At 43.4% G+C, this 11,786-nt stretch overlaps 1 protein-coding gene across 1 annotated transcript in view; it reads left to right on the top strand.

Moving 5' to 3' along the window:
• PER3 (period circadian clock 3) overlaps positions 1–11,786 on the top strand; it is a 62,400-nt gene that overhangs the window by 1,862 nt on the left and 48,752 nt on the right. Inside the window, exons 3-7 of the mRNA XM_021715721.1 lie at positions 83–196; positions 617–762; positions 2,107–2,222; positions 3,382–3,583; positions 6,491–6,542. Coding sequence (XP_021571396.1) covers positions 83–196; positions 617–762; positions 2,107–2,222; positions 3,382–3,583; positions 6,491–6,542 — 630 coding nt within the window. The remainder of the gene's footprint in view (positions 1–82; positions 197–616; positions 763–2,106; positions 2,223–3,381; positions 3,584–6,490; positions 6,543–11,786) is intronic.

Raw genomic sequence — 11,786 nt, 5'->3', positions numbered from 1 at the left:
CCCCGCGGAGAGCGGGGCGTGCCCACCCGCAGGGCCCCTCCCGGCCCCCGGGGCCAGGAGAGCGGGGCGTGCCCACCCGCAGGGCCCCTCCCGGCCCCCGGGGCCAGGCCGCCGGCGGAGCGGCGCTTTGCGGAGAGGCGGAGACGCGGAGCCCCGGGTTCCGCCTGCAGCGGGGACACGTGGAGCGCAGCCACAGGTGACGCCGGCCTCGTGTCCGCGGCCCCGTGGGCTCGTGGGTCTGCGCTGGGGCAGGACGAGGAACAGGAGGGCTTAGACTTGGGTCTGTTGACTCCTTGGGTGGAGGGGGAGACGTAGGACCTGGCAGTCACCCTGGTAGGATGAAATGACGTGGGCCGCAAGGAAATGACCGGAGGGAACCAGGAGGTAAAAAGTGAAGTGGCGGAGTTGGGACTCGAGTGGAACGTGCTGGGCATTGGCCAGTGTCTTTGCTTCTGGCTCCCTGCGTGTTAGGGAAGGGTAGACACACCTGTGAGCTCAAGGAGCTGATTGCCAGAGCTCTGGACAGGTGGCCTGGCAGGTGGTCGCCCTTGCCGTCCCCTGCCTGTTGGCTGTTGTGATCTTTGCAGGTGTGAATGAATCACTGTTTATCTTCCAGCCCACGGCAAGATCGAAACAGAGTTTCTGAAGAACTGATTATGGTCGTCCAAGAAATGAAAAAGTGCTTCCCGTCCGAGAGACACCGTAAACCAAGCACGCTGGATGCCCTCAACTACGCCCTTCGCTGTGTACACAGCGTGCAAGGTAAAGGAACTGGAGACAAACCCGACCCCACCGGCGCACTGGGACTCAAAGCAACCAGAGGAGTGGACAATGGGGTTTTAGTCACAGAGATACTTTGAACTTTTTATGGTGTTTTATGTAAGATGAGCAAATCCACACTGATGCTGTTAGTGTCTTAATGTTTCACATTTGAAAGGTCAGTAAAATCTTACTTGTGTGATAGTTCAGAAAGTCTGCAATATTTTGCTGATTTGTTGCAAGAGAGTAGACTTCAGCATTAGTACATTTTGAGGACTAACGGAGTCTCACTTTATCGCCCAGGCTGGAGTGCAGTGGCATGCTCACGGCCACCCCAGCATCGACCTGCTGGGCTCCTTCCGCCTGAGCCCTCCAAGTAGCTGGAACCACAGGCCCACGTTACCACGCCCAGCTAATTTTTTTATTTATTGTAGAGATGAGGTCTCACCATGTTGCCCAGGCTGGTCTCAAACCCTCGGGCTCAGGCAGTCTTCTCACCTTGCCCTCCCAAAGTGCTAGGATTACAGACTTGAGCCACTTTGCCCAACCAGGAACTAACTTTTTAAAGGAACGTCTCCTTGTGTAAATGTGGCAGAGGATACATCTGAGTAAATACAGTTATCCTTCCCTGTCATGCACATATATTTTGTGTGTGTGTGTGTGTGTGTTGAGTCTCACTCTGTCACGCAGACTGGAGTGCAGTGGCCGGGAGCAGCCACTGCAGTCTCGACCAGCTGGGCTCCAGCAATTCCTTCTGCCTCTGCCTTCTAAGTAACTGGAACTACAGTTGCGTGCTACTACGCCCAGTTAATTTTTGATTTATTGTAGAGATGAGGTCTCACCAAGTTGCCCAGACGGGTCTCGAACCCTCAGGCTCAGGCAATCCACTCACCTCGGCCTCCCAAAGCATTAGGATTATAAACTGAACCACTGAGCCCGGCCATGCACATATTTTTAAAACACAGTCATGATACATCAGGAATTAACCACATTTAAAATGCTGTAGACATTTTCTTGTTTTTCTCCTTGGCTTTTCAAGGAATTTCATATTCTCTTTAGCGCAAATCCCTCTGTGCTTCATATAGGATCTGTGGTTCCTCATTTTTGGTTTCAGTAACTTGCTTTAGTGCCTGGCGCCTTGGGATCAGGAATGTGGAGGATTCTTACAATTCAAAATCTTAAGTGCGCACAACTCAGTATTTTAGGGGAAAGCAGAAAATGACCTGGTTTTGAGGAGAATGCACTGAGGTGTTATCCTGAAAAGTAATCCGGCTTGATAGTGGTCAAAGGATGCCCTGAGGCTAGTGTTGTCACTGCACTACCTGTTTCTTTCCTGTTGTTTCTCAGCCAACAGTGAGTTTTTCTCAGTTCTCCACCAAGAGGGAGCCTCTGTGCGGGAGGAGACCCTGTGCAACCTTGAGGAGCTGGCTGCCCTTGCCTCAGAGCACACATCCAAAAACACAGTAAGAGATCACAAATTTGCCTGTCAGCTGGTGGCTTTTCTTGAGGACCTTCTCTAGATGTAGGTCTTAAAAATAATAACCGAAGTAAACAGGGGAGAAACTGCTGAAGGGGTGTTGTAGCTTCTGCCCTCACCAGGGAAGATGCCCAGATGCAGAAGTAGCACATGGCCTGTGCCCTGGCATCCTGAGATGCTTCTGTCTCCTTAGCATTCCTGAGTTCTCTTGAATGAAGAGGAAAAAAAAATAACACCGCAGAGTAATTTCCTGCATCTTATTCTGATTTCCGAATTGTTAATTTCTATTTATATTATTCTTAGTTCCAATACCTACTACTTCAAGTTGTAACAACTGGATTTTATAGAACAGGTGAGTTGAAATGCTGTTATTTTTTTGTAACATTTTGGAAGAGACCTTTAGTGTATCTTTTTTTGAATCTCTTCTTGTTGATAAAGTCATTAAATCTCATTGATATGGTGGAGATAACTTATGTTGTTTAGACCTCAACATAGTTGTTAGCATAAAGATTTTTATAATATAAAACATGAACTATCCCTAGTATTATATTAGTGCTTATTTCACAGACTGGTGTGTGTATCCTCCTGTAGCAGGTTGTTAATGAAGATTTTAAAAAACTGTTTTAGAAGACGTTTATCCTTTAAGATCTTTAAAATAAAGCTAGAGAGGAAAGCATGCTAATACTAGCAAACACAGGCAATGGCTTGTTTTAAGTAAGTTGTATTTGTGTCTAATGGAAGCAGTTAGAGCAATGATTCTTACGTAATTAGGTCTGTCAAGGCCAACTTTTGCAGGAGGGAAATCTTGAGCTTGTCTTAAAGCAAAACACAGTTTGCAAAGAAGAGGGATTCAGAAGTTTATACGGTCTATGGGCCATCTAGTATGTTTAGTCAGCATAGAATAATGAGCTAATGTATTTTTTTGACATAGAAATCAAACCTTGAGAAAGCAAATTGCAGGTTTTCTGATATTATTTAGGAAGCATGTTGGAGAAAAGCGTTTGAGGAGTTTTGTTGCCTTTGTAGGGTATGTGCATGTGTTTTAAGCTATTGATCATGGTAGAAATCTAGAAGAAATTTACTTTTCAGGGAATATTGCTAGCAAATATCTCAATATTTGCATTTATTTTAAATGTTTTTCATAGGATACCTTTGTGGCAGTGTTTTCCTTTCTGTCTGGAAGGTTAGTGCACATTTCTGCACAGGCTGCTTCGATCCTGAATTGTAAGAAAGATTTCTTGGAGACCTTTCACTTTGTTGACCTGCTTGGCCCTCAAGACGTGAGGGTGTTCTATGCACACACTGCCCGAGCTCAGCTTCCCTCCTGGAACAATTGGACCCAAAGAGGTAATAGGACCGATATTCAGATGTCTATCTTGCCTCATCAAGATCAGTATTGTTGTTACAGAAATAGTACAGAAATTAATGCGTTATTTAGAACATGCAAACTCTATAGTTTTTCTTTTTTCTTAAAAAGTCAGAATGTAATAAAAACAGCATTTTAAATACTTTTAATGACATAAAGACCAACACATTTGTTTTCATTTCATCAAGTCAGTTTCCAAGATTATATATCATAAGTATGATTTGATTACCAGCATACTTTATATCAGTTTAATTGAAGGTTAAATGAAGGCTCTGTTTTCTTTAAGTAAATAAAGCCAAATGTTTTCCCACCCATATTGACTCCACAGATTCTTTGTCTAATCGATTTTACCTTGGACATAAAATTCTGATGGTTAGCTCTCTTCCAGTTTTCCTTGCCCCTAAATGTTCTTGAATCTTATTACTTTGTTTCCTTCTGGAATGCTTATTTTTCTGTGAGAGTGTGTGTGTGAGAGAGAGAGAGAGAGACATTCAGTAGTATGTGATTTTTATTTATTGTTATCCTTTTTAAGTCATTTCTCTTTTTCTTAAATACACTTTTTTTTTTTTGAGTAGGAGTCTCACTCTATCGCCCAGGCTGGAGTGCAGTGGCACGCTTACAGCCTCCACAGCCTCAACCTGCTGGGCTCAGGCATTCCTTCTGCTTCAGCCTTCCATATAGCTGGAACCACAGGCATGCATCACCAAGCCTAGCTAATGTTTTTGATTTATTGGAATAAATCAAATAAATCAAAAGACGAGGTCCCACTAAGTTGCCCAGGCTGGTCTCGAATCCCTGGACTCAGGCAGTCCTCTCACCTCTGCCTCCCAAAGTGCTGGGATTACAGGCGTGAGCCACCACGCCTGGCAAATACACATTTTCAATCTCGAATTGCCCATATTTGTTTCTCTGCTTTCGTTTGTCATCTGCTCATTCCATAAGCATCTATTCAACAGTCAACTGTGGGCCAGGAACTACTCTAGAAACAGATAAAACTTGAACAGGACAGGCACATAATATTGTTTGCCAGGTCCTTCACATTTTCCCCCAGATATATTTCCTTCAACATTGCCTGTGTCTCTTCAGCTTTTTCTTCTTGCTGATTACTGATTGCTCTGTCATTTCCCTTGTGTGTAAAATCTTAATATACTGTGAAATTGCCCTTTTGGACCTTGATCAATACTTAAGCCATAAAGATAGGATGTGAATATAGTTTCATTTTCATTTTGTGCCTTTGCCTTGTAAATCTCAAAGATTCAGACTCCTGTTGATAGCAGTTGGTTAGTTCCACCCCCTTTCGAAGGGCCCATGTTGCCTCCTTCAGTCCCTTCCTGTGAACTCATAGAACACGAAGAGGCCATAGGAAGCTGTGTACTCCGCTGTTGTCATCAGCCTTTGGTCCTACGTTAGAACATGTTTCTACTTAAAACGTGTTGTACAAACCTCTCAGAAGAATCTAACCATTGTCTCTCCAGAAAACACTCCCAGAAACAACACACACAGCTACAGCCTAGCTGTTGAAATGCATCATGGGCTCATGTCTGCTCTCTTGGGTCTCGTAATATGGCTTTTTCAGTGGTACAGGACTTGTAGTGAATGCAGTTGGAACTCAGCTACCTGGTGTAATATATAAATGGTAAAAACAAGTCGACATTGCAGTAGAGACCCTTTTCTGATTCTTCCTATATTCCTTTCTTTAGAAGCACAAAGACCTGGACTTATTCAGTATTTTGTTTCTTTAGGATGCTTGTCGTTTATGCTACCTTCATTGTGTGTGTGCATATATATATATATATAAAAATTTTTTTTTTTTTTTTTTTGAGTTGGAGTCTCACTTGGTCGCCCAGACTGGAGTGCAGTGGCCGCTCCCGGCCACCGCAGCCTCGCCTGCTGGGCTCCAGCGATCCTTTCGCCTCAGCCTTCCAAGTAGCCGGAATTACAGGCATGCGCTACCATGCCCTGCTGATTTTTTGATTTATTGTAGAGATGAGGTATCACTGCCCAGGCGGGTCTCGAACCCGCGGGCTCAGGCAATCCACTCACCTCAGCCTCCCAAAGGCACGGAATTACAGGCTGAGCCACCGAGCCTGGCTCATTGTATATTTTTTAAACATTTCAAGGTTTCCCATGGTTCCCATAACTGAGGACTTTTCGTTCTAGTGAACAAATGCCCAAAAGATATTCAGAGAACTCTAGCCAGAGGAAATGCATATAGCCCACAAAAACTTGGAAGATAGATAAACAAATTTAAACATTTCTGAATTGCTACCTTATAAATCCAGTAAAATTGATGGCAAACCATTGACATGTCAGAAAACACTAATGCCATTGTAAATTGGTACAATCTTTGGAGATTAATTTGCCAAATATATGATAAGAGTCTTAAAATGGTCACATCATTTCACCTAGAAACACAACTTTTTGAAATGCATCCAAAGAAAGAATTTAAAGAATAAGAAAAAAATAAGTTATATATCATGTATCTAAAAGTTGAAAATAGTCTAAGTTTTCTGCTTTTTAGAATGTCCAGACTATTACAGTGGAATAGAGTACTACCACCAAAATAATTTTGTCAGAGTCATGATAGTGACATCTGCAGTCATGAATATGGGCAGTTAAAGAAATGGGAAGTCCTATAGGAAGTTACCAGGGAGAGATGGAAGTCAGATTCTCACTGTGTGGCCTGAGGGCTGTTGTGCTAATATGAAGGAAGCCTTGGAAAACACTGAATTGTGGCTGGATCTGAAATTGGGGGAAAGAGTTCTATTTCAATCAAGAGGACCTCTCTTTTCTTTAAAACAATGGTGGTTTGGTAGTAGTGCAGTATTGTTTTGCTGAGAAAGAGCAGCACTAGGAGGGAGTGATTGACAATTTGTCTTTGTTTCTAGCAGCATCTCAGTATGAATATGCTCCAGTGAAATCCTTTTTCTGCAGAATCCGGTAAGTATGGGGGGCTCCTGCAGGCCAGAAATGGCGGATTATGCTCCAACTTTATTTAGTGCTTATTTTGATTCCTTCAGTTTTAGCCAGGTTCTGTTGCAGATACAAAAAAGTCTTGATTTTTTCCACAAGGAATTTGTATTTTGATTGAGGGGAAGAAACACTCATGAGAAAACTAGAAATAGGAAGAAAGACCAGCAAGGTAATTCTTAACCCGAGAGGCCTATGAGAATCACTAGATGAGAGGCCAGCACTTTGAAAAGCCTACGTGGAGGATTGCTTGAGCCCAGTAGTTCAAGACCAGCCTGGGCAACATAGACCTTGTCCCTAAAAAAAAATAAATAAATAAAAAACAAAAAGAATCACTAGATGAGAAATATACATTAAAATGACCACTGTTTGGGGCTCTTTGTTTGCTTTCTGTATTTTGGTGACACTTAAAATTAACTCTTTAAATTAACTCTTTGCACTTGGAGACATCTCACAGATCACCTACCAGCAACTCAGCTGTACTTTTTTGATAATGAAAATCAAATCACTTCATATTAAATATTGTAGTGTTGGAACCAGTTATTTTATTTTAATGATATTTGGCTTATGGAATTTTGGACATTGAGGAACTTATTTGTGACAAAAAAATCAATTTTGTAACATCTTTCTAATGTGTAGTCATGTGTGAAACAGTCACTGGCATGCATTGCAGGTCCATTGATACATGTTGTGCAATAGTCATTTGATGTCTTCCACCTGGTGGTCTTCTATTTGAGCAGACAAATTAGTAAATTAGACCTCCCACGTTAATAATATGTAACTTATTATCCAGTCTGTGTACCACTGTGAAAGCACTTTACACATTCTCTTTCTGTGTAACGCCAGCTGATTTTTTTAACATATATTTCAGTATATAGTCCATCTCTTTATTTGCTTTCTCGTGCAATTTAAGTGGAAAACTTCGGGGAAACATACATTTTTTAAAAATTTGCGCTGGCATAAGTTTGTCCTGTATAATCACAAGCAATTTCTTTGTATCCCTTGAGAGGGGACATTGTATTGGTTTGCTAGATTTATGATATCCCCTCAGAGGGAACATCTGAGTGCAAAGAATTAAGTTTTGAAAATGTTAATGCCTTTAAAGAAAATAAGATGTTTATATTTATGAAAAAAGACTGAAAAGATCCAGAGAGAGTGAACTAGAAGATGATAGATCAGAATTTTAACAGCAGTTGGTTTCTGGTAAGATTTACTGGTGACTTTTTCTCTTAATGTACTGTAATATGTTAATGTTGCTTTCATAATAAAAAGAAAACATTAATAAATAACATGGTTGCCACTATTAGTGTTGAAGTTACTAGATGTTCTAGATGTTCAGAGAAGAGGTCTAGGAGTGTATGCATCTGCTGTTCCATGGATCTGGAGGACTGGAGCTGAGCGCTTGGACACTGGGGGAGGGCTGACCCAAGGGAAGGTGCAGGCAAAAGGGGGAGGATTGCTTGAACCCAGGAGTTCCTGGGCATTCCTGGGCCACTCACACAAGTCAGCTGCTACTTAGTACAATCTTAGAGCAGTGCTTGCTGCGTTGTAAGTGCTGTGTGTATTGATTGTGTTGATTATCTTACTTCAGGGTGCTTTCTCTGAGCCAGGCCCTGTTGCAGTGCTGGCGTCAAAACAGAGTTCTCACCTCGTGTACTCTAAGTTCTTTGAGAAGGAAACCAATAATATCCACATGTGTGGGCATCATCTGACAATAAGTTGTGGGTAGACATTAAGGCAAAGAAAGAGCGTTTTGGGCAGTAGATTGCTTTTGTATTCAGGATGTCAAGGAACGATTCTCCTAAGAAGCCTAACTGGTACCAAAGACCTAAGGAGGCAAGGGAGTGAGCCACACAAACATCTGAGGGGCAGGAAGTATCTGAGAAAGTATGTTCCAGGCAGAGGGAACAGCAGGTGCAAAGGCCCTGGGGTGGGCGTGCCATGTGCATGGGAGGAGTAGCAAGGAAGCTAGTATGGCTGGAGCAGAGGAAGGAGGGAGGATGGAAGATGAGAAAGCAAGCCAAACCACAGGGAGCTTTGACCTCTGAATGAAATGTTTTGCTCAAGTTTATCACTTACTTATTTTCAAAACTTTTCACTTTGAGAATTTTCAAACATATAGCACAAAGAGAAAATAGTGTAATGAGCCAACATGTTCTTGTCACCTGGATTTAATAACTTTGACCCATGGCCAGTCTGGTATCATCTGTCCTACCACCAGCTCCTCAAATTCCCATTTCCAAGTCATTTTGAAGCAAATCTCAAGCCTTACTTCTTCCATCAGTATTTCAGAATATACATCTAAAAGATAAGGTTCTCATTAATGTTTGCGATACTCAAATTGTTCCATCTTTGGCCAGGAGGAATCCCTTCAAGTTGGCTGCTGTGCCCTTGTGAGAGCACCCCATGGTCTTCACTGTTTCCTCAGTTTCAGGCTTGGGATGTCCCAGAATCAACTTAGCCATTTTTTTTTTTTTTTTTTTTTTTTGAGTTGGAGTCTCACTCTGTCGCCCAGGCTGGAGTGCAGTGGCACACTCATGGCCACTGCAGCATCTACCTGCTGGGCTCGGGTGTTCCTTCCACCTCAGCCTTCCAAGTAGCTGGAACTACAGGCACATGCCACCACACCCAGCTAATTTTTTGATTTATTGTAGAGATGAGGGCTGACCAAGTTTCCCAGGCTGGTCTTGAACCCGTGGGCATAGGCAATCCTCTCACCTTGGCCTCCCAAAGTACTGGGATTATAGGTGGGAGCCACCGTGCCTAACCAGCTTAGCCATTTCTTACCCCAGACTTGGAGTCAACCACTTTTCTGAGGATCCCTTGACTCTCTGTGGTGGGAAATGGCATTAATATTTGGAGACCAACCCTGTTGCTACAGGGTTGTCATTGCTTCTAGGAATTTTCATTGGATAATGGTAGGAACTTTTCATTTTTCTGAAAGGAAGCTTAATTTTCATTAGGAAAGGATTGTGTTGGCTACTGTGTTGAGGACACTTTGGTCAAGGAAGAGGGACAGCAGGGGGTGTAGTTGAAGGCTGTCACAGTGATGCAGGTGAGAGAGAAGTGTGGGCCTGATTAGGGTGCCAGTGGAGAGGCAGAAATGTTTGGACATTCTGGACATTTTTTCTAAAGGAGAATTACAAGAGTTTATTAATAAGGTATTTGAAATGAAAAGATCAGTCAAGGATGACACCAGGGTTTTTGGCTGGGGTTATCATTTATTGAGGTAGAGAAAATTATACCTCCCCTCTGAAGAGAGGAAGAGAAGAGCATAGAGCTCAGTTTTAGACAAATTTAGTCTGAGATATTAATTAGAAAGCTAAGTTGAAGCTCCATATGAGAGTCTGGAATTCAGGGAGACGTCTGGGCTAAAAGTAGATATTTAGGGTGTCACTGTATTAATGGCATTTAGGACCTCTGGACTGAAATAGCCTGGAAAATTCATTCATAGAGAGGGAATCCAGAAATGTAAGTGCAGGTGTTGGAGGCAGAACTGGGAGAAGGCTTGCTTCCAGATGCTCATCTTTTCTCGGTGAAATAGGGAGCGAGGTCCTCAGGTGAGGGTGGAGAAGTGGAAGAGGTACTGGAGCTTGAAGAATGATGGGAAAGAGCGAGATGACCAGGACGTGGACTAGATCAGAGTCTCTGGGCAGCAGTGATGATCCACTAAGGATCAGTAGTCACAACTTTAAGTGCTGTGGAAAAGTAGAGGCATGCGACAGACACATGAAAACAAGCTCAGCCTTACTCATCATCAAAGAAATGCAAATCAAAACCACACTGAGATATCACCTCACTCCAGAAAGAATGGCCATCATTAAGAAAAGCAAAAAAACAGCGGATGCTGTTGAAGATGTGGAGAAAAGGGAACTCTTCTACACTGTTGGTGGGAATGCAAACTCATTCAGCCTCTGTAGAAAACAGTGTGGTGATTTCTAAAAGCGCTAGAAATTGACCTCCCATGTGACCCAGCAATTCCCTTTCTGGGAATATACCCAGAGGAACTCAGATCATTCTACAAAAAAGATACCAGCACACGTTTATTGCAGCACTCTCCAAAATAGCAAAAACATGGAACCAGCCGTGCTGACCATCAAAACTGTTCTGGATTTAAAAAAAAATATGTGATACATATACACAGTGGAATATTATACAGCCATAAGGACAAAATTACGGACTTTGCAGCAACTTGGATGGATTTAGAGTCTCTCATACACGGTGATCTATCACAGAAGCAAAGAACTGAGTACCTTGTGTTCTCATTCATAAGTGGACCCTGAACACCTATCATAATACTCCAGAAAAAGAATTGGCAGTAGCGGGACACTGCCGGGGGAGGAAGCACATAACATCACTACGGCTGCCTCATCCTAATCCAGGCAAAGTGAGGCCCAGTGGGAGGCCCCAAACTTCGCCTGGACCTAAACCACCTACATACACAATACTGACTTGTACCCCGCAACTTCAAATTAAAATAAAATTTTAAAAAGTGGTGGCTTGATGGGTAAGAGGAGGGCAATGTGAATTCATCTTGGCTGCCTTGACTTGTAGAGGATAGTGGCGTCCCCCAGTACAGATGTCCTCTGGGCAGCTGGAACAGTACATACGGGGTGAAAATCTTGGTAGTCAGTCTGAGCGGCCCCTACTTCGAGGATCTCTGTGAGAATTGGAAAGAGGTGCCACTTCTGCACCAGGGCCAGGACTTGCTGAGCTGATTTTGCCTCCCACTGCTGCTTCCCTCCTCAACCAGAGGTTTGACCTCATGCAAGCACTCTGCATTGGCCAGGATGTCACTGAAGCTGTGAAGCCACAGGAGTCCTTCAAAAGAGTGTAGGAAGGGATAAGAGAGTTGGTTCTGGGGGCTGATCCCAGGGGATCCAGTTTTCTGTTTTGTGGCACTTGATGTAGATGTGTGAGACGAGACAGCTGTCTCTTTCCCTCTTCGCTGCAGAAGTTAAAAAGTCAGACTGCAAGCCGGGCTCGGTGGCTCAGCCTGTAATCCCATGCTTTGGGAGGCTGAGGTGACTGACTTGCCTGAGCCCGTGAGTTCGAGACCCGCCTGGGCAACTTGGCGAGACCTCATCTCTACGATAATTAAAAAAAAAAAAAAATTAGCAGGGCGTGGAAGCATGCGCCTGTAGTTCTAGCTACTTGGAAGGCCAAGGCGGAAGGATCGCTGGAGCCCAGCAGGTCGAGGCTGCAGTGGCTGGG

The sequence above is a fragment of the Carlito syrichta genome, unplaced genomic scaffold (genome assembly GCF_000164805.1).
Source record: "Carlito syrichta isolate Samal-C Ts95f unplaced genomic scaffold, Tarsius_syrichta-2.0.1 Scaffold307329, whole genome shotgun sequence".
Lineage (NCBI taxonomy): Eukaryota > Metazoa > Chordata > Mammalia > Primates > Tarsiidae > Carlito > Carlito syrichta.
The sequence above is the reverse complement of the archived record's forward strand: the minus strand, read 5'-3'. Positions and strand labels throughout refer to the sequence as shown.